The following is a 27,605-nucleotide window of genomic DNA, read 5'->3' on the forward strand; positions in this document are numbered from 1 at the left end:
TTTGATCAACTAAAATTTATCTGTTTCCTTTGGTTGCTTGGCCTTTTGTTGCCATATTGAAGAAACCAAATCTAATCAAGTGTCACTAAGATTTCCTCCTATATTTTCTTCTAACACATTTTTAATCTCTGACATTTAGAAAACTGATCCATTTTAATTTCTGTATATGGTATGAAGGTTTTTGCAGGTTGTCTCATCATCATTTCTTAAAGTGACTTAATCCTTCTTCTTTAAATTGTCTTGATACTCCTGTCCAAAATCAATTGGCTGTAAAAGTAAGGTTTATTTAAATTATTTGTATGCAATTATCAAGACATATTATTATTAATTATGCTTTCCATGGATTTTACTCAGATATTTGAGCTTCATACAAAAGGAATTAGTGGTTAAGATACATATTGTGCTTAATTGCTACAAAACAATTTTGTTATTATGGAGGAAATATTAAGTGATTTCTAACATTAAAAATAAATATCACTGGTCCTTTTTCATACCAATTTATTATTATTTATAATAATTTAACCTTAACTGTGAAATGGATTAGTCAAGATCTAGTTTGGAATAATGAAATATAGAAATGTCATCATTGGCTGCCTTCTGTAAAATTCAGGAATTTTCTATTGATAAGCCACTCAAACTTCAAACAGGAAAAGAAAAGCAAGCTAGATAATTATCCTGCACTATTAAACCTAATCATAAGAAATTTTGAAAAACACGAATAACAGGAAAGTCATCACCCATTTCCAAATAGCAGAATAAATGAATTTCCCTGTCTCTGAAGTCCTTCCATCGTCTTGATTTTCCTTTGACTGAGATTATACAGAAATTTGTTTCAAAAAATAGCAATGGGTGACAGAATATTATGGTACCAGGATACGGATCATTTGATGTGCAAACAAACTATATGGAGAAAAAGTTGGCCTTTAATGGGTGTGTTTGCAGCATTACACTTCCTAGGTCAACATTTATGATGGATATAATTAGTGGCAGATGTGAAAACTAGGATAGAGAGACTTGTGCTTATTGTAGCCTTAATTCTTCTCAACAAGTTGACTAAATGTATTTCCAGTGGGCAATACCTTTGTACTAAAGAGGCTCTGCATAGTACTTAACAAATACATACTTTGGTCTTAAACTTTATGGTTTGGATGTGAGGTGTCCCCCAAAAGCGCACATGTGAGACAGTGAGAGAAGGTTCAGAGGAGATATGATTGGATTGTGAGAGTCTTCACCCAATCAGTGAATTTATCCCCTATTGGGGATTAACTGAGTGGTAACTGAAGCGGTAGAGGAGGTGGAATTGGGGGCATGGCTTTGGGGGATATATTTGTATCTGGCAAGTGTAGATCTCTCTCTGTGCTTGCTGAGAATCATGTGAGCTGTTTCCGTCTGCCACACTGTTTTGCCTCAGCAGGATCCCCAAGGAATGGAGTCAGCCTTCTATGGACAATCTGAAACCATGAGCCCTCAAATAAACTTTTCCTCCTCTACAATTGTTCTGGTTGGGTTCTTTTAGTCACAGCAGCAAAATAGCTGACTAAAACATAAACCTTCACCACAGAAAATAGTTGGTTTGAGAATTAAAATTTTGGTCATTAAAAAGTTAGAAAGTAGCAAGAGAGTTTATGTTCTGTTTTTCAAAACAGATGTGGGAAAACCAAAACTAATATTGTAAAAATCATAGACAAGGAATAATAGTTAAACTAAGTAACAACCATATGGTATATGATTTTTATATAACCTCAGCCCAGGTTTCTTCACCACATTGATCACATTTCCTAAAAAGCAAGAAAGAATGCCACTATAAAGACAATAGGGATTATTTTAAAGACGCCAATATTACATAAGAAGGCAGTTGACTACTATTACTATTAGAGAATAGAGTTTTGTTGCAATACCCTCTTTAGACTAGCCAAATTTCAGACTTTTAGGTTAGTTGCAAAAACACACATATATACAAAATTAAGGTCTCTATGAAAAGTAAGTTACCTATTCCCGTGTATTATCATTGTAATTGTCAAGAAAGTCTTGATGATGGTTAGTCAAAAATGCTTCCTGCTTTAAGTAAAACCTATTTCTTTTTGTAAAAATTTAAGTTGTTAATAGACCTTTATTTTATTTATTTATATGCAGTGCTGAGAACCAAACTCAGTGCCTCACACATGCCAGGCAAGTGTGCTACCACTGAGCCCCAGCCCCAGCCTATTTCTTTTTGATAAGTTTCCTATAATCACAGAAGCAGCCCTGACCTGTATATTCAAAGATATCATTGAACTTTCTCTTCTTTCAGCATAGCCATGTAAAACCTCCAAAGTTTCTTAGAAAGATTCATCTTTGTGTGTGTGTGTGTGTGTGTGTGTGTGTGTGTGTGTGTGTGTGTTATGCTGGGAATTGAACCCATAGCTTCATGCTTTCCAGGCAAGCACTCTACCACTGAGCCACATCCCCATCCCATCTTTCATCTCTTCAATCATTTCTGTTATTTTGTGTAAAAGACTATTATTCCCCTTCAAAGGTAATAATACCCAAATTGGCTTAAGCTGAGTCTGTTCAGGAGCATGTGCACTTTTTTATACATTTCCAGATAAAAGAAGGAGGTTAGCAATCTCAGAATTCAATCTAGGAAACTTTCATTTATTACCCTGACATTTTTCAGATTGTCATTTCTCGATATCTTACTGGTGATTTATAAAAAAATATATATAAGCAGGGCTTCTGCCAAAGCACTTCTTAAAGGCTTTTGCTGTTGAAGTCAATTTGGTTAACCCAGGTGAGTGACTTGTTTTTGAAGAGTATGTCCTAAGCTTTCCCTTACCCAAGGTCATTCAATACATGAAAAACAATATAGAGTTGTAATTTGAATGGAGACTTAAAAATTTTATTTAAAAGGTTTTTCCCCTCTACTGTAATAATTTTTACAATGAATATTGCATAGATATTTCCAGCTTAATGTATTCAAATAAAGAGCAGAGTGTATAATCCCCATTAGGATCCCACAATTCTTGATGCTACTTAACATCAAAAATCTAAATGAAACACAAACAAAAACAGTTATTGATCCTTTAATACTGTGTAGTCTAACAGTTTCATAAACATAGAAGAGATATTGAGACATGTATGGGCTACTGCTCAGTTAAAATTTTCCAATTTAATAAAAAAATTTTTGCCAATTTAGCAAAGTGACTCTATTTCTTAGGAAATATTCCCCCAATTGTCTGAGCTTGAAATTGTTAGGTCATTTGAAATTAAAAGAGGGGCTGGGATTGTGGCTCAGCGGTAGAGCGCTTGCCTAGCACATGTGAGGCTCTGGGTTCGATCCTCAGCACCACATAAAAATAAAATAAAGATATTGTGTCCAACTACAACAAAAAAAATAAATAAATATTTTTTAAAAAAATTAAAAGAAATATTAATAGAAAACCACTGAACACATCATTATAGGAAGAAGTTTACAGAAAGGTAATTGTTTTAACTGGTGGCAAAGAAATCAAATTGTCGAAAAGTGAATTTATACATATTAAGTGAGAAACACTGTGCATGTGTTTCTCAATACTAAGTCTTATTTATTTAATTTGATGATTAATTTTTACTTTCTGTATGACAAAGCTTGGTCAGGACAGAATTAATTTGTGAAAGTAAAACACAGTCATTTAGGGGGTTTGAATTTTGCTTAGATGCTAGGTAAATTTCACAGATTTGGGTCAAAAATGGCCAGTCCTGTTGATTTTCTGGCTCTGCACTTTGCCCATTCTCCTGATATTAAGTAAACCCTGCTTTAATGAAATTCAATTAAATTAATTTAAATCTACAGCCCTACCCTATTTTGTCACTCACACAGGAAAATTAGTCTCTTCTCCCTACTCTCTTCACCTTTCTTCTGCCCTTCTACACAGCTTTTTATGTTTTTCTTCAGTATTATATTGAGAGATGTTTTGCACCTTCAAGATTTCTTTTGATATTTGTTTTCAGCTATGAATCTTCCCTGTATTTAAATGTTTGTTGCCCACCTTGGCAGCTATTGAAATGTATTGCAGAGGGTGCAGTGGCCTACACCTGTAATCCTAGCAGCTCAGGAGTCGGAGGCAGGAGGATCATGAGTTCAAAGCCAGCCTCTGTAAAAGCAAGGCACTAAGTAATTCAGTGAGACCTTGTCTCTAAATAAAATACAAAATAAGGCTGGGGATGTGGCTCAGTGGTTGAGTGCCCCTGAGTTCAATCCCCAGTACCCCCACCAGAAAAAAGAAATGTATTGCAAGGGTTCCACTTCAGCAAACTTACTAAGTCCATACCTGAGCTGGCAGGTAGGGAAAGTGGGAGAGGAGGCAGTAAAAGGTAGAAGTGTATTCCATGGAGGAAAGGCTTAATTTTTCCAGGGTTAGAATCCACCTTAAGAAGGATGATGGGGGCTGGGGATGTGGCTCAAGCGGTGGCGCGCTCGCCTGGCATGCAAGCGGCCAGGGTTCGATCCTCAGCACCACATGCCGGGGGGGGGGGGGGGGGGGGGGGGACGAACGGGGGGGGGGACGAACAACTTGTGTACGTTGATACAGCAGGAATGGGAGCTGTTTATTGTAGGATAACAGAGGTATTTATACATTTTGCCCAGCTTATCTTAATTAGCATAAACTAGATACAGCAGTCAACCAATCAGGAATCTCCACACTTAATGGCTCCCTTTTGTTACTTTACAAACCACTCCCTCTGGCATTTTGCCAGGCGCCATCCAGACTTGTTTACAGACTCTAACATATCCCCCTTTTGTTTAATTTAAATAACGACCATAATGTCTTTTACAGAAACACCATAAATAACCTGCTAGAAACAGAAAGGGAGGATACAAAATGTTACAATACCAAGCCAATTGATGGCTCCATGCAAGAAGCCTTTGGAAAAATTATACCAGCAATGACACCATTAGCAAAGATACCGGGTTACAATTTGTTGTAGATTACAGTTTGTTATCTCAGTCCAGGTAAAGCAGTGTCTCAATAGATTAACTCACAGTCCAGGTAAATCACAGTCCAGGTAAGTTCTACAGACAGCTAGCTTAAGTTGTAGCAGCAGAAATAGCAACAGCTCCGAAGTCTCCTCAGGTTCTCAGCCGAAGTTTCCTCTGGTTATCAGCAGCACTGTAAATTTTTTCACCTTTGTTTTCACCGGCACTGGGACGAAGGCAGGAACTCCGGATGGCTAAAGAAAATCCTGTAGCATTTCACTAAGAAAACAACCTTTTGAACAATTTAGTACATTATTTCAAGGTTTTTTACATTTGAAATAAGCCTTAATAGTACTCATTACTCATCAGCCTCCAGGTGTGAGACCCATAGTAGTTACTGGCCTTGGAAATGATCAAACTTCAGGGACACCAGTAGCATCTTCTGCCAGCTGTAGCATCCCGGGCAGCCCCAGATGGCCCTGGGGAGAGTCCCAGACTCAAACTGCTTCCGGGCACAGGGAGCAAAAGCCTGCGAGACTGTGCCTCCAGGTCAGGTCTAGATTTGGGCTCACAGTGGCGATCCGCTCCCCGGGCAGGGGGGCGGGGAAGAGCCGGCAACTGTCGCTTGGAAAATTTTTGCTGCGCCATGATCGGCTTGGGCAGGTGGCAGCCGCCTTGTCGTTTCACGCACCCTCCGGTATCGAAAAGTATTCAGTAATAGCCTTTTGTTGCAACTTTTTTCTGATAATCCTTCTTCTGAACTTTCTTTTTATTTCTGACTAGAGTTCCTGGGCTTTTATCAACACATGCCCTAACTATTCTTGGTTCCACTGGGGTGCCTTTTTCTCTTATCAATTTACTTCTCACCCCTTCCATATTTTCATCACAAAGACAATACAACATTTCAAGACAAAACAAGACACAAACATACTGCATCAATCTTCTCCATTTTCTCAAAATGGCCATTTTTCCTCTCGCCCTATCTGCCTAGGGTCGAGCAGATTGCTCCCGTCCTATCCACGGAGGGGCAGCTTTTTTCGTCACTTACCCCCGAGTGTCCCGGGGCTCCCCGTACGGGCCACCATCTCCCGGGGGGTGGACGAACAACTTGTGTACGTTGATACAGCAGGAATGGGAGCTGTTTATTGTAGGATAACAGAGGTATTTATACATTTTGCACAGCTTATTTTAATTAGCATAAACTAGATACAGCAGTCAACCAATCAGGAATCTCCACACTTAATGGCTCCCTTTTGTTACTTTACAAACCACTCCCTCTGGCATTTTGCCAGGCGCCATCCAGACTTGTTTACAGACTCTAACAACTACATACAAACAAAGATGTTGTGTCTGCCAAAAACTAAAAAAAAAAGAAATATTAAAAAGTTCTCTCTCTCTCTCTCTCTCTCTCTCTCTCTCTCTCTCTCTCTTTAAATAAATAAATACATAAATAATTAAAAAAAAAAGAAGGATGATGGACTCACTCTTCCAGATTCTGCCCCATAAAGGGTATAGACATTTTTTGGCTTTTTAAAGTTCACAATGAAATAAAGGTATAGCATTTGATAAATAAGAGCAACCTCTAAATTTCTACACTGACAGTGATTCATGACTACAACACCAGCTAAGATCCTTGGAGTCAGAGTACTTTGGTTGTGTGAAATCCCAGAAATAGACTTAGAGGGAAAGTGGAATCTTGTTTGTAATTACCTTGCTGAAGTGAAAACCCTGCAATCTGTTTCAGCAGCTGTTAAGGGTGCAACAAACATCTAAACCTAAACAAGCCGTGAGGCTGCTGAGCTGCTATTTATGTACATATTGTAATTTAGGCCTAAAAGGAATTGAATATTTTGTATTAATAAATAAAATTGGAGGAAAGGACAAAAATAAACCGGTTGTCTTTACCACCTTCCATTGCAGGCCTCTAGTTCTATTTCTATATCAACTGAAGACTTATTTAGGAAAAAGATATTGGTGTGCAGCCTTATAGGCATTGTTATAGAAAGATAATGTTTTCCTCATTTATATTTTGCCAACACAGTCATTTGTCAGTCAATTCAGGGGAAAACCAGATCAGTTAATTATTTTATTTTTGAAATTTGTCCCAAGAAGCACTGCTTAGCCTTGGGAGTGCTATAGGTGGCATAGTTCTCAAACAATGTAAGTCAAGTTTATTAAACAAAACAAACAAAAAGTAAACAATAAAAGTTAGGAGATTTTTAATGGTAGGTTTTAATCTCTGTTAGAAAATCTTCAATGAATTTTTGGTTCAAATTTACTTTTATTACCAAAAATAAGAGGTATATTGCATAAATGGGATGGAAATCTATTGATAAATTATCAAAGTATCAGACTTATATGCATATGCACCTAAAATACATCCTAAAAATAAATAAAGCAAAGTTGCTACAATTACAAGGAGATATTGTTACAGTACATTCAGAATCACAGTGGAATACTTTGATGTATGTCTCAGAATTTTATTGATAAAATTGTCAGAAAAAATAATAATACAATCAGCAGGTGGGTTATGTAACTTAGTGATAAAATGTTTATAACATGTGCAAGCCCTGGTCTGATCCCCAGCACCATGAACACTCAGAGAGAGACACACAAACAAATGCAATCAACGAACTTTGTCTCAGAAGATGTAGAATTTTTCAGTCAACAAGTAGAAAATAAGCATTCTTTCCAGTACATAAGGGACATTTTTTTTAAAAAAAAAAGAGTTATATGTTTAGCAATAAAGAAAATCTTAGATACCAAAGAATCCAAATCCTATAAAACTTATCTTCTGACCAAAATTCAATACAAATTGGAAAGCCACCATAAAATGTAACAAAAACACTTATGCATTTAGTAATTGATCACAAATATATCTAAATAATTTATAGTCAAAATACTATTTTAATGTAAGCTCAAAGTATTTATTCTATCAGATATTTATCCAATCCTATAATTTTTTCAATTAAAGATGAAAAGAGTATTTTGACCTTCTATGCATATCAAGTACTAATATTAACTCCATAGCATAATTCATAAATATTTGTTGAATGCTTAGAGAAAGTATCATTAAGCAAATTAGTATAGTAGACAAAGTTGTAAGAAGTTTAATCTTTTTAATATAACAGTTTTTTCAAGTTCTTTGACTGATTGTTATATTAAATTTTCTATCACACATTTCCTAGAACAGTGCTTAGTAAGCAGGATTTCTATTATTTTTTATTGGATTGTTTACAGTAGAAAACATTTGTGCCTACATTTGTATTCAGGATAATCTTTATGTATGAAACTTTTTTCCATTATGGATTAAAATTTAAAAATGAAAAATTTAGTCATCTTGATATACCAGTTGTTTTCTTTAATGTCTCCCAAATATTAGCAATTTGCTCCATGGAATTTAATTATGGACCATTAGGAAGCTTATGATTATAGCAGTAATAGATGGCATTTGAATCAATGTGATGTCAAACAGACCCTCTGACCTCACAGAATATTGCAACTATGTATGGATTAAAATATATGCCAAGAACTTAAAAGGAGTCAAATATAAAGAATTTCACTGTTTTTTGAGAATGCTGATCTGGGTTTATGAAATATTTTCCATAGGAAAATCTTGAATACAATTTTAATACTTTTAGGACCATATAACTTCTCATTTGTACACTTACTATGAAAACTGCCACATTGTCTCTGATGTATGGTGGTTTGAATATCTTTATTATTTTATTAAAAGTTCCTTAAAAGTAGAAACTAATTTTTACAATATCTTGCTTGCTGCCTAGCCCTCAGGTGATAACTTCCTCTTTAATAGGAGGTAGTGTGAAAGAGTAAAAAGAGCACTAAAATAGGAAGGGAGTCTTGGGATTAGTCTTGGCTCTGATGAATCTGTGCCATTGGGCAGTGGAGATAAACAAATATGAAGAATTACAGCAGGAAAAACTATTTGAAGAAGGAAGGAAAAATGTCCAAGTTGTTTATAAGACAAAGTTAGTTTTTACAGACTTTCATGATCTTTTTAAAAATCTCTTTCCTTCCATCCCTCTGAATTCAGGAATTGTTACTGCTGCCCACACACATTGTTGCCCCCATGAAATCCTCTCACATGTGTATATTCACATATACATACTTTATTGACATAACCAAATATTTTGCATGAATATGTGTTTTCATCTTGATTATTGCCTTAGTCTTCCACCCTGCTTTGCCATATTTTACTTGCCTCAGTGATTTTTTTTTTCAATTTTGGTAACCTGAACTAGGATCTTCCTGTGCTTAGATTCTATTTTCCTGTGCACTAGCACCATTCTCCTTTTATCATGTTGCAGTTTTCAGCTTGACATTCTCTATGTGGCTATATCCTACCATCCCTTCCCCCCTCCCCCCTCTGTCTGCCACACAACTGTGAGGGATATATTGAGGGGTTTAACTCTGAGCCTTTCAGTTGATTTCACACTCTTCAAATTTCATTTCTGTAGGCTTGAGGTAAACAGCCTGTCATGGGCAAATCCAACATCATAGTAGCCAAAATGTGCTGAAATTCCCAGTGCATTGGTAATTCCTTAGAGTTGAAAAGACTCTTGAACAAAAACAGCTCCAGTTGAAATGCATATGTAGTACCTTGGTGAGAAGAGATCACAGGGCAAGACCTTTGTAATTCATTAATAAGGGAAAGTTAGCTAGTGTTTTGATTTTGCAAAGGCCATATAGGATGCTGAGTGAATGTGGCAGCAAGGTAGAGTGTTAAGAGAGGGAATATCAGACTTTGAGCATTGTCCACAAAGGCAACAGACTACATGGAGAAGTAGCTTTCAGTCAACCCTAGGGGCTACAATGACAATGTTTAAGTATTTGAGTCTGGAAAAGCTTGGGAATTAATGATAAGTTAGCAACTTGATATTGATGGAAATTATTACTTTTATCTTTTATATCTGTGCTTAAGAGTACTGATAAGATCTTTAGGGCTATTGTTGACATTTCTTGGCCAATCTTTAATAGAAGTCATCTTTTTCTCATCATCTCCTCCTCTCTCAATATTTCTTCAACAATCTACCTCTTCTCTCACTTTTCCTATTATTCTTTCCTTTTCCATTTTCCATACCCCGTGACATTTCCCTTAGTCCTAGCATCTATCCTAGTCAAGCTTATGTTACTTAAAGAGCCTTTTAGAATTGCTAATCACTGCTACAGACTCCAAAGGTGATTCCATTTAGTTAAAATGTTTTCACTAAGATATAAACACCCTCTCCATCTTACTTCATACTAAGGGCTGTTGTGTTTGTACCTCTGTGGACAAACATGGATGAAATGAGAATCTCATTTTTCAACTGGGTAGATTTTAAGACAAAGCTTTTTCTTTAATTTGAGCCCCTCTCCTCACACATTGCCCATCTGTGTCAGTTCTTCTCTTTCAGCTAGTTGTACTGTTTGATAGAATTGGAAACACTGCAGCTTACATCTGTCTGAGCAGATGGAATGCATTTTGCATGAGTGTTAACTGATTCATGCATTGCATAAAGAAAGTAATCTATGTTAAAATATTGTGACATTGCAATGAAGCATTATTGGTTGTGCGCTGAAACCTGTTTGTTTATGGAGGATTTGTTTCTTTGCCCTTGCCCATGCCCTCAAATACACTGCTATATGGTTAAACCCACATAAATCTACAAGAATAAAAGAGTAAAATCTGTGACAGTAGGAAAAAAAGTTAGGCACTGAGTGGGAAAACTTTCTGAATACCAAATCAACTTCTGGTAGCTGAGTTCCCTTTCATTTTGGAGTATGTGGTCTGTCAGAGGAAAAAAAATAATGTCATTGTGGGGAAGCTTCATACATGGAGAACTACATTGTCATCTCCCACTTGATTATGATTCTACTATACTTTGACAATAAAGCTGCTCAAATAAGTTATCAGAGGGTTTGAGATGGGGTGAGCCCTAGTCTCATGGATTTCCTATATACTTTCCTCAGTATGTGCAGTTACAGCCTGTGACTTTAAATTTGAATTAATGACCAGCATTGAAGATTTTTAAATGTCACCCATTTGTAATAGTGACACTCACTGGCTTTGTGTTTTTGTCCCCTGTAGATCTGCCTTATCATATAGCAGTATATTGAGGTCTTCCCTTAGTTACCTAGTATAGCTATTCATTTATTTCCAGCAAATGTTGTTTGTATCCTGCAGCCCAAAACATTGAACTTTATTGTCCATTTTGTGCAATTTGCTATTTCAGTGTTGTAGCACAATACAGAGCAGCTCCATTTGCAAATGATGTTACTACATATTTTGACCTATTTTTCCCTGCAGGAGTAATAACAAGGGTAATAAAACTCAGTTGAAGCTGCTGTATAAGCACACATAACTGCCTCAAATTACAGAGCAGTTTCTAAGCTACAAAGCCACTGAAACCACGAAGGCCCTTTTCTGACTCCTTTCACAGTTCTAAAAAGCATGACCATGACTGTCCCAAATTTCTGGAAGAGGAAAAATATCATTCTGGTATTTCTGTAACTTTTTACCTACAAATATGGTCCAGTATGCATTTTTTAATTAAACTAATCAAGATTTGTGTAATTTGGGGGTTTGCTGAGGGAAAAAGAAGAGGTGAAGTAATTGGGACTTCTCTATCTCACGTTTCCATAATTGATATAACTACAAGGTTGTATCATACATTTAGTGAAGAAGGTACCAGAATAGAAGCTGGAGGAAACATGGATGAGAATTAGGTAATGTGATCTGACAATCCCAACTTGTGCCAATTTGGCAGAAGCTTCTACTGTGTTTTTACATCCATGCCCTCCAACATTAACTAGTTCATATCTTTTCCCTTGGGGCTTTTTAACTGAAGAAATTTGTGAGGAACTTTGGCCTCACAATGGAACCAGAAAGAAGATTATAGGGTTAAAAAAAAGGAAATTCACCTATGCATAAATAATCACCTTTGAGTACTGGAAGTAATTTGCTTCATTGCAGCATTTTACAGCCTTTGTGAGAAAACTCCAATGTATCATAGGACACATTGGACAGTGATTCCCTTTTCTCCCATATTATTTTTAGCATAAAAAATTATATTTGCATCACAACCATCACATACATACATGTATACACCCTCCATGCATCTCTTCTCCTTTTGTCTGTCTGTCTGTCTGTATGTATTTTTGCAGTACTGGGGGTTGACCTTGGTATATTGTACCACTGGACTACATCATCTCCAGCCCCCTTATTTCTTTATCATATTTATTTGTTTGTTTTACTTTTCTTTTGAGATGGGATCTCCCTAAATTTCCAAGGCTGGACTTAAACTTGCAGTCCTCCTTCCTCAGTCTTCTCAATGGTTGGAATTACAGGCATATTCCACTGTACCCAGCATCTCCTTCTCTTTTAGAACTTCATGTTGAAACTGATGAGTGCCTACAATTTGCCAGGCAATGTACTAGACCTTATCATTATACAAAGAGGGAATTTGCCCTTAGGCAGCTGCCAGTATAACAAAGGAGATGAATATGCAAATAGATTAATTAGGTAAAAGGAATTTATGATGCCTTAGAAACATACAGCATCGCCTGATCATGTGAGTTTCATTTGTGTTTTTTAAACAACTTGGATGTAAATTTACTCTCTGATATGTGTGAAATGATATATGTTCATGGTGGCCCAAAAGTAAAAACTATGCTATAAGTAATATTTATAAAGTCTAGCAACTATCTCAGTTGTTACTGTGCTTGATGAAAAAGAACCTCCTTTCCCTCTGGTACCTTTAACTTACAATGCTTGCTCTGAAAGTTGTAGCAGCTTGATCATAAATGCCTTCAATCTTAAGGTGTCAAAGTCAAAATTGTATTTATTCAACTCCAGGCTTCATCTGTTCAAAGCCAGAAATATCTGCTTCTGCCTATTCTAAGTTTTCTCCAAAAGGAGAAAAAAATTACACCTAAAAAAGAATTTGCTAATTTTGATTACACTTGGCTATTTCAAAACATTTGTGGTGATGGGATGTTCATGCAAATATTAACTCAGAGACCCTCTTTGGTGCCCTTTGACAGACAAATGATTGCCCTTTATTGTAATATAATCATCAAAGTCTGTACCTGAGCAGTATACTAGACTTTGTGGGAATTAAAAAGGGTGTAAGTCTTAGTAATGTGTCAATTATCAAATAACATCAAACAGCTGTACATCAGAGTCCCTTAAACCTACTTAAACACATCAAAAGTTGAAGTCTATGGAATTCTTTTGAGGGTCTCCCCAAACAGGATACATCTCCTCATTTTGCAATTGTTTTAAAGAAACAACTCTGCCTGATGAATAAGGTATGAGGTGGAGCGTGATTAATGTGTACCTTTTTCTTTCTCCAATTCTATCTCCCAACCTTGGCTAGTTTTTTTCTGCACAACTCTAATACCTGATCATGCTGAACACATCTGTCCCTTTGAAGACTAAGAAGGGAAACAAAATGAAGAGTTCCAATAGGAACTAACCGTCCTTATTTTCCATCTCAAGGATTGGTTAAGGAAAGGCCTTCTTGGAGGCAGGATATGATTTGTTCATGTTCAAAAGTCCTCTCCAGCTCCACGTTTTTGTTTCTCTGCACAGACATGATGCTGACCAAAACTATCCTACTATGCATGTTGTCTCATTTTTCTGTAGCACAGCATCAAGTATTCTCAGATGCTGTTTATGGCTGTACTCTTGGTGGCCTTGAAGGATCACATGGTTTCTTTGCTAGTCTCCCAAACAAATGACTGGAAGGACAAAATTGTGTGAATGAAAAATAAGGTTACAAAGTGAACATGAGTATAGTGAGTAGCCTCATGGCCTTTCCCCACCACAAAACCAATTGAAAAGAAAAAAAGCCCAGGGGATTATGTGGTTTAGATTTGCCAACAGAAGGCAAAATAAATAACTGGAGGGACTACACAGGAACTGCTAATGATTCAGCAGTCTTTCCTCAACAATTTCTTTAGCAGCATGATATAAAAAATAGCCTAATCAAAATTACAAGGCCATCAAGGACTGTCCCATATTCTTTCCGGGGCGGGGGGGACCGTGGTGATTATCTGCTGCAGAATGATGGATTTTCCCAACACAGCTGTCACAACTGCTATTTTAAATCATTTGTTATGGTTTAAAATCTGTAATCCCCAAGAAATTGATCATTACTGCAGTTCAATGCTGGTTTCTCAGTAACTTAACAATTCTGAGCTTTGCATCAGACTATTAACTAACAAAAGCCAGCCATAAACTGCTAAACTACCAATGGCTTATTTCTCTATGATGACTTCTGTTTCTTTTAAATAAGGTTTTTACTTTAAACAAAATTTATACTGAAATTTCTGGCCTGACAAAAAATAGGTGCACTCTTGTATCCCCTTATTTTCATCTCTCCTTTCTATATGGCCATTACCCAATTTTCCTGTTTTTTTTTCTTTGTCTTCAGTGGCTGTGCCTTTCTATTCAGCTCATGATGTCCCAAACATTGGGCTCACTGTCTACTTTCAATTCTCTTCAAATGCTATGCCATCTTCATGGTCCAATTGACATTGTACCTCTTTGATGGAGCTTTCCAGTTATTCTATTCATCATTTACTCAATTAGTATTCATTAAAAGATCTTATCTACCACTATGCTAGGCACTAGAGATACCCAAATTAAAGCAAAATATTCTCACACTTCAAGAACTTTTATGTTTTACCTGATTTTATTTATGAAGTGAACAAATAATATAATGATGTGTTTGATATCGAGTCTTTCTTGCCTCAATGTATTTTTCTATCAAAATATCCTGTGTTTAATAAATTTCCCCATATTCCTTTCACAACTTTGTCAATATCATTATTTGAGAAGACTAGGTACCACCTAGGGCCATCAGTTGCTTCCTGTTCTACCACTATTCTCCCTTGTGCCTTCCCTCCATCTAGGTTTATCTCCTGCATTTGTTAACAGAAATCATAGCAAATAACTAGAAGAAATATACCTAACTTAACAGGCCCAAACGGAGAAAGGAGTCCCATAAAAAGAAAGTGGAAATATTGAGATGTTTTGTGCCAAAAGTATGGGCTTGGGAAGATGGTGGACGGGTTGGCCAGTTAGAGGTCAGCAAGGCTTTCTCAGGTGATCAGAACACTGAATTCATAAATTCCCCCTTCAGTTATTGAGTTAACTATATTTGATTCTTCATCCCCTGTATATAATTTGAGCTTGCTTTATTATTTTTGAGATATTCTTACAAAGTGGAAGAAATCTAAAATATAGTAATCTGCTTCCAAAAATAAATTCAAGTAGTATGGTATTTACTCAATACTAATACAAATCATTTTATAAACAAGAAAATGATCATTCTTTTTCATTTTTTTTTTTTTTTGCTATGTGTATCATGGTTTTCCTGCATTGTATTTGTTTAAAGCAAATTGTATTTGTCTAAAGCAAATTGTGTGTGTGTGTGTGTTGTATTGCATGTCTGTGTTATAATTTAAGATATTGGTTATAAATTAAACATTGTTATGAGGCATAACAATGTTTAATTTGTGAGCTTTATCTTAAATTCAGGGACATGTAACATTTTCTGTTCATAAGATATATTCAGAGTACTAATATTCATCTTGAAGTCATTGCAGAGCATCAACACAGTAATAAAATATTTTCTTGGGGGGAAGCAGACTAAATAATGGTGCTTATTTGATTATCTAAATTAATTCATTAATAACACAAATCCTTGCCAAATTGAAATCAACACATTGAGGGATTTATGTTCTCTCCTGGGTAATTTCAACTAGTCCTGTGAAAAGAATACATGTTCTTCCTAATTACTGTATTTTGTTGTGCAACCCCAGGAAACAGAGTTAGCTGTGACAGCATAAATTTGTCAGGAAAGTGTTTTAAGATCTTATTTATGTTCTGCTCATGGTAGCATATATTAATTCCTTTAACCCTTTTCACAGACTGTATGAGGGAATCTAAGAATTTATGTTAAAAACAAGTTTTTATTTTTTATTCTAGTCTCTAATTTTATCAGATTATCCATTGTAAAAACTGTAAATTCCTCCAATAAACTTGTGACTTAGAACAGTTTATCTTTCCACCTCTCTATCTTCCTCCTCTCAAAACTTAAAAATCCATCCTCACTCACTTTTCCTCCTTCCCATTCCAGACATCTATTCCCTTCATTATAGCTGAAGAACAGCCTCTCCTGGAATTTCTGAGGCTCTGGCCCTTTCCTTCCTCTGCCTTTCCTTTCCATCAATACATACCTGTTCATTGTCATGATTGTAGTTACCTCTTCTGACTAATTTAACACATACTAAAACATAAATGAAAATAACCATATGTCTCTATTTCAGCTAATGTCTGAATAATCAGGGAGTTTCCTTGCCTTAACAAAATGGAGGAGAGGACTTGAATGAATTTTATACATTTTTCTGGTTATGGCATGTGGGGAGAAATTTTTAAAGTAGCTGATCTCCTATTGATTATCAAACCATAATTTAATATTTGCTTGATACATTAATAACCGATCTTGAGTATGTTGAATGAATTGGATAATAAGACAATGAATTGCCTACTATGAAGATGGTATACATCTTGATTCTCTGTGTCAATAGTCTTAAGCCTACAATCAGGAATAGATATTGTTTAATCAGCTTTAATTCACTTTGATCACTATGCCTGACTATAACAACTTTGAGGAACAAAAGTTTATGTTGAGCTCCCAGTTTCAGAGGTTCAGTCTATGGTCAGTTGACTCCATAGCTCTGGGCCAAAGATGAGGCAGAACATCATGGCAGAAGAGCATGGCTGAGGAAAGTTGCTCAGTTCATGGCACTCAGGAAGCAGAAAGAGACAGCTGCACTTACCATGGAGAAAATATAAGCCTCAAAGTCTTGCCCCCAGTGATCTACTTCTTTCAGCCACACCTTGCTTCCCGTGTGCCACCACCCAGTACAGTAGTCCTTTCAAAATATAAATCCATTAAATGGATTAATCCACTGATCAGGTTGCAGTTCTTATAATCTAATCATATCACTTTTGAGCATTCTAACACATGAGATTTGGGGGGACACTTTATATCAAAACCATAACAGCTATAAAGCATTTCTATTACATATCATATTCTGTACACATTCTATGGACTTCCATAAATGATTTACATAACCATTTCTTATAAGAATGAGATCTAAGAATTTTCTTCTTGCTCTTTGACTCTCAAGAATTATTTAATAAGAGGAAATTCTGTCATTTGTGATATCATGGATGAACTTAGAGGATATTATGCTAAGTGAAATGAGCCAGGCACAGAAAAAAAATAACAAATATTTTAACTATGTAAGTAATCTAAAAAGAGGCAAACTAACAGAAACAGAGTAAAATAGTGCTTGCTAGAAGCAAAGTACAGTGTAAGGATGGGAAAATAATCAAAGAACATGGTGACTTTGGTTAATAAAACTATATTGGATAATTAGATGTATAAATAATTAGAACACAATTTTTTAAAAGTCAAATACATTGTATACTTAGAATTTTTAAGAGATTTTTTTAAAAAATTGATATAGCATTGTATAGTGTGATAATTCAATAAATGCATACAGTGTGTACTGATAAAATCAGAGTATTTAGTGTTTCCATATCCTTAAACATTCATCATTTCTTTGTGTTGGAAACCTTCAAACTCAATAAAATAGATTTTAAGATTTATATTTTCCCCACTAAAATAAACATAAGCATGTGAGATGATGCATATGTTAAGTAGTTTGATTTAGCCATTCCACAAGGTAAGCATATATTAAGTCATTTTGTTAATGCACCAGAAATGTATACACTTTTCATTTTCCAATATAAAAAATATATGAAGGCCATTTTGTGTACTCAAATTCAATCTATGGGAGCAGCTACTAGTACAGCTCCTGATTCCTATGCATTACTGATTATTGCTGGTAAGAAAAAGAGAACAAAATCCACATTTATAATTTAGGGCTCTTGTTATTTTCCTGAGTGAAATTCTCTACAGCCAATGAGAATTGTGATTATTTAACACTCAATGTAGAATTCAAAACCATACTCCTTTCTTAAACACTGTTAAAACACAGATAATGCTAACAAATAATGGTTTAACTTCATTTGCCATAGATTGCACATTGTAACTGAAAAAAATACGCATCCTCAAAACCAGATATGCATGGCCTAATTCAACATCTCACTTAGAAAATTTATGATGTACTGTTATTCAGCTAAGGAGGTCACCAAACAGCTTCCATATAATCAGTGAACCACAAGATGGCACTACTGAACAATTATCTCAAGATAACTTCTAGGTTCTCTATGTAGACATACAAAACCTCTTCAAAACCATTGACAATCACTTCGAGAGAACAGAGTTTGAAAGGAGAAAATAGTAATTTTGCAGTGGAAAAAAACCTGGCAAACATTACCTTAGCTAAATGATAAAGTTAGCATCACCATTGATCATATCATGATCATAGTAATGCCACACACCCCTCACGTTATGTGAAGAAAGGATATTTTATCTCTGATATTTTTTCCCCAAACCCATAACCTCAGTCTAATCACAGGAAAACATCAGCCAAACCCAAACTAAGGAACGTTATACAAAATACTTGACCAATACTCTTGAAAAGTGTCAGTCATGAAAAATAAGGACTGGAGAAGTTAAGGAGACATGGTTGTTAGTTAGAATATGGGATCCCAGTTTGGGTCCTGAAAAAAGGACGTTAGTAAAAAAAAAAAAAACAAAAACAGGAATATTAGAACAAGCCTAAAATTTAATTAAGGGCATTGTACCCATATTAATTTCTCAGTTTTGACAACTGTACCATGGTCATGAAACATGTTAACTTTAGAAAAATCTGGGTGGTGAAGATATACAGTGCAGAGGTGCTATCTTTGAAACTATTATCTGTTCAAAAATATTTCAAAATAACTTTTAAAGGTCAAAATACAGGGGAACTCTCTCAAATGTTATTTTAATGGCAACAATTTATCTTTAGCTATTATCTGTGCATACCAGACTTCTATGGAAGCTTGTATAATGGTTTGGTCTTAAAACAATTACATTCCAAGATCTAGGGTTTTATTCCTCTGTAGTTAAACAGTATATTTTGAAACCCAACAATGTGATACATTGTCAGACAAAGTAATTTTGTACAATTTTCAAATGAAAATCAACTGTATATAGTGAGGGTAGAACCAAGCTGACATTTTTTGTTCTATGGCCATGGATAGCACCTTTTAATGACATTCAGTTATCCTACACAAGTTTAATGGCTATACATTTCAGATTTTAAAACTTTTAAAATTCACTATCATTTAAATCAAATAATGTGTGGACTAATATCTTTCTTAATATGCTAAATAATCTGTATTACACAGAATAGTAGTTTGGCCCATAAATAACCTCTTAGAATCAAAGAAGGGGACATTGTCATTCTTTTAAGGGGTCTATGAGAACCAGTTTCCAACATGTTTTATTTGTGCATACAGATATGGGAAATTTTTCAGTAGGAAATATTTGTAGGGATAGTTAGGAAAACAATACTTTTTAAATCATAATTGCTATTTGAATACATCTATGTGTGTGTACATTTATAATTTCTCCCAGAGATGTAAATAAATCTGAAGTATTCAACATATTCAGTAACTTTTATGAACTCAGTTCAATTTAAGTGCTGTTGTAACCCTACAAAATAATCTCATTCTATCCAAATAAGCTGCTGCAATGAAGACAGGTGATAGTGTCCTTTTAGTTCCCTACTTTTGTATGACCTCACCTTAATTTGATTACATCTACAAAGAATCTGTTTTCAAAGATGGTCACAATTTGGGGTTCCAGATCAATTTGAACTTTGGGTGGACACTGTTCAACACAGTCTAGCCCCAAAATCAAATTTTCTGCTAGAGAACTAGAAAATCAGGCATTCTTTTTAAGTTTATCCCAAACTTAAGTTACTCATACTAAAGCTGGACTGAAATTTTTTCTATTACCATAGCTTCAAATCTTCTACGACTAGTTTCTTTCATAAACTTTTTGGTTTATATAATTCAGGACATATTAAACAGTTTAGGCTATTAAATTAATTATGAGTTGTTTTTATTAGTGATCCTTATTGAGAAATTTATGTATGCAAAGAAATGTCTATATGTATGATTGCACAAATGATGTGACTCTGCATTGTGTATAACCAGAGAAATGAAAAGTTGTGCTCCTTTTGTGTACAATGAGTCAAAATGCATTCTGCTGTCATGCATAATTAGAACAAATAATTATAAAAAAAGAAATGTCCACCTCCTTTCCCACCATCTTCTAATGAAAATTTGTATTTTTCATCCAGATGCTTAGGTGTCATACAAATCTAGACTAAATACATTAACTAAGCAATATGTTTAAATGATCAATTAATGTTCACACTTAGTACAAATATACAAAAAGCAAAACTACTCCATAAACTTTCTTAATTATTTGGAATGAAATGGTTGGGATTTCTTTAAAGTGTTGAAAGCTTAATATTTCTTTTTTATATATTTACTTTATATTTCATCTATATGTCATATTTTATATTTCATTATATGCTCTGTTTTTGACTTTATGTAATTTGTATAGTATTTTTTTTTTAGTTTGGTTGCTTCTTGATAGCTACATAGTTAACATTTGATGTTTGTCACTCTCCTGTGTTTCAGGGACTCCATGAAAAGACTGGTGCATTTACAGCTGTTAAAGTGATGAATGCTCGTAAGGTAATATTATACTCTCTCTGTGTTCTGTTCCATTAATGGATAGTGTTCTTGGGATAAACAGCTCAGAAAATATTTTGTTTTAAAATCGTTGTTTTATGTAATTATTGTTATCTTAATCTGGATCTATTATACTTGTCACTGAATACTATTTATACACATTAGTATATTGTACTTATTGGTTCACTATATTTCCACATTTGTGTTGATGGGCTGGGATTGCGGCTCATTGGTAGAGCACTTGCCTAGTATGTGCGAGGCTCTGGGTTCAATCCTCAGCACCACATAAAAATAAATAAATAAAATAAAGGTATTGTATCCAAGTACAACTAAAAAAAACAAATGTTTTCTTAAAAAAAGAAAATCTGAATTGAAAAAACATACCGATTCACAGAACTGTTGTCAATATCATAGGTTTTTTTTTCCCAATTTGTTTAGGAAGTGAGGCTGCAACTATTTAGAGACTTGTGTGCTTTTCATTTTGCCAGTAAATATGAAACGTTGGAAACCAATCTGAGTTTCAATGGATTTTGAGGTTTTGTGGATTTATTTTGCTCTGCAAATCATGGCTTCCAAATTATCAACCTAGGTCTTTTTTGAATGAGAATCTAGAAAATATTTATTTTCTTGTTTTGGCTTGAGACACCTGGACCCACTTCTAATCTATATATCAGATACTCGGATTTTTGAAATATTTAAAAATTGTGTTTAGCTAATAGATGATTGGTGTTAATTACCTGTGTTTATAAATGGAAAATATTACTTTACTATTATTTAACTATAATTTTCCCATTAATATGGCAGTTACATCCATTACCATGAATGTTGTGCCAAGTTTCTATATATAATAAGAAAGAACTATTAGACTCGAGAGGAATAATATTATCTTACTATTTAATTTAGTCCTAAAGAAGCACAAAACACTTAAGCATAAATCATTTTTAGAATGGACCAGTAGGTTTAATAACATTTTGTTCTTGGTTTTGCAGACTCCTTTACCTGAAATAGGAAGGAGGGTGAGAGTGAATAAATATCAAAAGTCTGTTGGATGGAGATACAGCGTGAGTATTAAAAGTGCTCATTAGCCCAGCAGTCCTTCCTTTAATTTTCAACTTTAAACTCATCTATTTGAATTGTCATTATTTCTATAAGGCTGCCCCTGAAATTTTCTTGCCTAGAAGTGATAATATAATTATATCTTGTAACATGTTCACATAGAATCAGTCATCATATTTGAACACTAGCATTTGTCAAAGAGCGGGGCCTAGAAGAAATGGTCATCTGAACAGGAAAGTGTTGGCTGCCGAGGAAGGATGTTAAGTACATCTACAGAATATTGAGGCCTCCCACTGGGTGGTAACAAAAGAGGTATTGATGAGACCAAGAGCAAATTTTGCCTAAAACTGGCCTTGGAAATGTCTTTTGCACACCTTGTGCATGTGGTCTAGACTAAATAGCTTCTCTCCCATATGACTCTAACAAACATTGACATTATATATGAGCCAAATGATGGTTTTCCCCTTTTTAAAAAATATTTTTATTTGTAGATAGACACAATACCTTTATTTTATTTATTTATTTTTATGTGGTGCAGAGGATTGAACCCAGTGTCTCACACTTGCTAGGCAAGTGCTGTACCACTGAGCCATAAACCCAGCTCAGCTTCCCCTTTTTATTTTAAGAGCAATAGCAGACAGAACACCAATAGGTTACCCTGACTAAAAGCCTTCAAACATCTGGCAGCTGCACTTGAACACATGGAGGATTGTGAAGATGTGTTTTACTTGTAACTTTTTGAGATATCTCTCATCCTAACTGGCTCAAAAATAAGCTCAGGCAAATAAAATTCTCTTTTCAATTTATGTTGGTATTATATGGACCTAAAAGCAGAATTCCCACTCTTATCAATAAAATTCATTGCTATTTTCTGACATTTCTCCCCCATTCAACATAAGAGATTTAAATATTTCCAGCCTTTTGTGCCTTAATAAATATACTACCAGCACATTAAAAATAACATTTTCTATCAAGACCATCATATTTGGGATCTTTCTAGTTATATTAGAAAAGTATTGCTAAACAGATTCATGATTTATATTTTAAGTACTGGTCCCCCTTTATTTATATAATTTATCTTGAGAGATAAGGCATATCCAAAGGAAACAGTTATAACAGTCTTTAGCAGATCAAGAGGTCACAAAACATATGGTATGAAAAATATAATTGTTTGATAGATTCTGATTTCATCAAACACTTATGTTAATAAAATTCTTTAAAGATCTTACCCCCAAACTTTTCTGGTATTTTTCCATAGTAAAACGGATTTTGATTCTAGAATTTGGTGAAATTACAAAGGAAGTTCTGGCATACTTTAACTGCCTCTTCTTGACAAAAAGCAGGGTATTCAGGTCAGCCTCAGATCAACTGGCCCTCAGCCAGGAAATGCTGTAGCATAATATTACAGGCGATGTGTAGGAGTTTCAAATTACCCACTTGGACTGATGGATATAATGTACTTATGTGTTTCTCACAAGCTCAACTTCCTGTTAATTGAGAGTGGCAAATACACTAATGCTTTCCAAATATATCTGATCTACATTTATTTGTTTTGGGGGAGTTTACATTTAAATAGGAGTTTACATTGAAACCTACTCTTGGTAGTTTTTTCTTTTTTCTCCTAGTCAAGGACTTTGATTTTCTGATTATTTAGGAAGAAAATTCACTGCTAGCTAATCAGACATTTAGCATCTTCAAAACACCTTTATTCTTTTGGGTCAGAAAGTATGTGACTTGCTCACACATCTTGTAGATGTCAGGGCTTCATGGAAATAGCAATAATGTGGAAATTTAGAAAAAAGTTCAAACCCAAAGTCTACCACCAATGAGACAAAAAGTACTTGGAAGAGTGGTCTTTTTACATCTCTAGACCTCAGGTTTCTAATAGGTAAAGTAACTCCACAAAAACTCCTTCCCTGCTAAGAGTTCAGCTATTCTCCTATTCTTGCTAGGTGATATTAGCTTTGTGACAAAGAAAGAAAAGCAATCTCCTTGACATTAAAAAACCAAACAAGACTCCGTCTTGCCTCTGCTTCTTTTTAAGTTATTTGTATTCCTAGCTTCACTCCAGCATCTCATTCCTATTTATTATAGTATTATGAGTTCATATTCCTCTTGGTAGAATCTTAATATTATAAGCTGAGAGTACATACAAAATGGCTAGTTTCTTTGGTTTATTTCTATATGGTACCAGATATTGTTACCATTTCAAAGGAGGGCTACATCACAGAGATACATGGAAATCTAAGAGCCTTCCAGAAATGACAGAAATGAAAGCCACAGGATTAATTTTTACCTTTGTAGAAAACAGATTAAAGGAATTTGAAGGGCATTTATTAATTCGTTTGCAAGGTTAGGATGAGATTCAAGCCTGTACTTCCATGTAATTCCTCATGCTATAAATGGGTAGTTTTATTCATTTATGCCTTCATTTTGCAATAAATAGAAAGAACCTTTCACTGGGGTTCCAACTGTACAAATGAGGCTCCATCCCCTTTCCCAATAAGACAAATAGGTACCTAAATTTATTTTCTAAAAGTTGAATGTTTATGGATAAATTCACTGAAAAATCCTAGGAAAATGCCAAATGATGCTCTGCAGCTTCCAGCTATTTCTCTCAGATTTTTAAATGATACAGAAAACTATAGGCATTTAGGAGGAGAAAAGCTAATTTACAAGCAAAAAAATGATTCAACGTGGTGACACTATGAAGCCTAGTGCATTTACTTATATTTATTTCACAAGTATATTTAAAACTAAACATTAAAAGTAATTGCCCATTTTCCTGCTGGGTTTTAGAGAATAAGCTAAGAAGAAAACTGATTACTGAATAGATATATTCAGTTACCTTTTCAATTCAGCTAAGAGACTTCTTTCCTCAAGTCATTAAGTCAGGGTAGTTGATAAAAATGCTAGGAAGAAGTAAAAATAATTGTTAGTTAACCCCTTAATTGCTTTTTATATCAGTTGTCCCTGTCTTGGTTCATTGCCCCCCAGAAACCAAAAATATCTTTTTTTTCACTGAAATTCAGAAAAGGAAATCTTTGTATTTTTATTTAGAATCTCTATTTTTTACTTTATAATCTACAAAAATATTTCATTTTTGACAACAAAATATTTCTAAAATGTTTATATAAATGAAACATTTCTAGATACAATGGAAGAGTCATTTTATTTTCAATCAAATATAATCTAGAGCTAGCAGGCATTCAATGGAGCCCAGTGGTGAATCTATTTTTCAAGTGAAGAATTCCTTCCTGAGTCATCTAACATCATCTTCCAATTTGTTGTTCACTGTCTTGTATTAATCATTGACAATTTCATTCCTACATATGAATCTTATTCCCTGTGATTGCTTAAGTTAGAACCATACTACTTAAATGCACAAATCAACAATATGTTCATTATAAATTTCTAGCAATCTAAGATAACTTTTTTGTAATATAAAATTTTCATTTTCTGCATGCATCTCACTTATATATATATGAAAGTATAGTAATTTTCAATTTATTAAAAGTGAGGATTTTTTTTCCTAGATTGGCAAGAAATAAGGGTTACAGAAGAATTATCAAACTACTTGGTTGACATGGTACAAGCATACATAGATGAAGCTTAGGGAGAGACAATTGCTTCTTATTTTATTTCACTATAACAAGTGTACTGGGAATGGAGAGTGCTAATGTTTGTAGATTAAGGAAAAAAGTAGACAGGATTTCTCAGTTCTGATAGAACTCTAATTCAAACAAGAGGTCAAGTAATAAAAGATATTTTGTAATAATAGCTTGTATTTATTCATTTTTATTCTGAATATCTCAAAAAATTCACATATTTTATCCCATTTGGCCCCACTAACTTGTCATTCCATGGAAATAGGAAATGGTCACCATCTTCCTTTTAAAAAAAAAGTAAAATGAACCTTGGAGAGATTTAAGCAAGAATTTCCTACTCTCAAATCAGTGCTAAATCCTAAGAATCCTAATGCCCATGGTAGGTGCTCTTTTCTGACTGATGCCCTACTGTCTTATGCTATAGCTGTCTTGTGAAAGTATGTGTTCTACTTGAGTGATCTCATCCAGTCAGAAGGCTTCAATTATCGCTATACAGATCATTCTTAAAGGCAATACCTGTAGGCCTGATCCCAGCAACTGAGCATTAGACCTATATGTCTGTTCTATGCAGTCTTATGCAGCCATAAAAAGAAACAGAATTTGCTTATTGATATAGATAAATGTGTTTTACATATTCATAAAATGTTTGAATTGAAAAAAATAGAATAATATTGACTTGTTTAGATCTAAAATAAATGTCATGTATAATATATAAATATAAACATGTATCTTTTCATCATATCTTTATCTAGTCATTCCTCTATTGTATCAGCATATACAACTCTCTGAAAGAATTTATAGTATAAACTGCTAAAATGATTGGGGGAAAGATTTAGTGATAATAGACCACTTATATATCTTGCTCCATATACATGTACCACCGCTGTGATTAGGAAAATAAAGTATTTTAAACATTTTTTTAAAATTGGTAGAGAAAAAAAAACAGTGCCTCTAAAATTTAATAAATCACAGACTAATAAATACAGTGTGATAATGGATATCCACATATAAAAGAATTAAGATGGGCCCTACTTTATAAAAAAAATTACTTGAAGTGGATTAGAGACCTAAATGTGAGAGCTAAAGTAGTAAAATGCTTAGAAGAGAACACAAGAGTAAATCTTTGTAACCTTTGGTTTGGCAATAGATCTTTAGATATGACACCAAAAGTACAAACAACAAAATTAGAAACCATCAATTTGGAATTCATAAAAATTAATTTTGGGAGCTCAATGTACAGTATCAAGAAAGTTTAAGGTAACTCAGAGAAATGGGAGAAATATTTGCAAATTTTATATTTGATAAAGTACTTGTGTCTACAATATATGAAGAACCCTTAAAAATTTAATGTTGAAAAGAAAACCCAACTTTTAAAAAAAGGCAAAAAATTTTTATAGACATTTCTCAAAGAACATATACAATGGATAATAAGCACATGAAAATGTTTTCAATATCATCAGCCATCAGGTTATAATATATCAAAACCACAATGACATACCATGGTCCACCCACTGGAGTGGTTATAATAAAAAAAGAGAAAATAACAAGTGTTGGTAAAGGTATGGAGAAATTGGAACCCCCTTTATATATTGCTGTTGGGAATTTAAAATGGCACGGCCACTATGGAAAATCGTTTGGAATTTCTTTAAATATTCAACAAAGTTATCATTTGATTGAGGAATTTCACTCCCTAGATATATACCCAAGAGAAATGAAAACATCTATTGACACAAAAACTTGACATAAATCTCATAGAAGCATTAATCACAATGCCAAAAAGGTACAAATTTAACCCAAATGACTAGCAATTAATGAATGATAAACCCAAAGGAATGGGATACTAATACCTGGTACAACATGGACAAACTTTATAAAAAGCCTAGTCATAAAAGACCACATATTATATGGTTTCATTTATATGAAATATCCAGTTTATAAACAGAAAGTAGATTGGTGGTTGATTAGAACTAAGGTATGTGTTGGGTAGAATTTGGGGGTGATAACTAAAATGAATGTAATTTCAGTGTGATAAAAATGTTCTAAAATTGAGTGTGCTGATTGTACAACTCTGTAAATATACTAAAATCACAGAATTTTATACTTTAAATGAGTGAACAGTAGGGCACATGAATTGTATCACAATAAAACTATTTTAAAAGAAACTAAAATGGTATCACTCCATTCAATGAAAACTTTATATAATGGTCAGTGCTGATGGGCCATGGAACACTGAGAACTGCTGAATTGATAAGAGATCATGGACTTA

The 27,605-nt window shown here is 34.4% G+C and overlaps 1 protein-coding gene across 1 annotated transcript in view; it reads left to right on the forward strand.

Moving 5' to 3' along the window:
• Nrk (Nik related kinase) overlaps positions 1-27,605 on the forward strand; it is a 123,108-nt gene that overhangs the window by 37,185 nt on the left and 58,318 nt on the right. Inside the window, exons 3-4 of the mRNA XM_077107314.1 lie at positions 20,622-20,678; positions 21,665-21,736. Coding sequence (XP_076963429.1) covers positions 20,622-20,678; positions 21,665-21,736 — 129 coding nt within the window. The remainder of the gene's footprint in view (positions 1-20,621; positions 20,679-21,664; positions 21,737-27,605) is intronic.

Source organism: Callospermophilus lateralis, chromosome X (genome assembly GCF_048772815.1).
Source record: "Callospermophilus lateralis isolate mCalLat2 chromosome X, mCalLat2.hap1, whole genome shotgun sequence".
Taxonomy (NCBI): Eukaryota; Metazoa; Chordata; class Mammalia; order Rodentia; family Sciuridae; genus Callospermophilus; species Callospermophilus lateralis.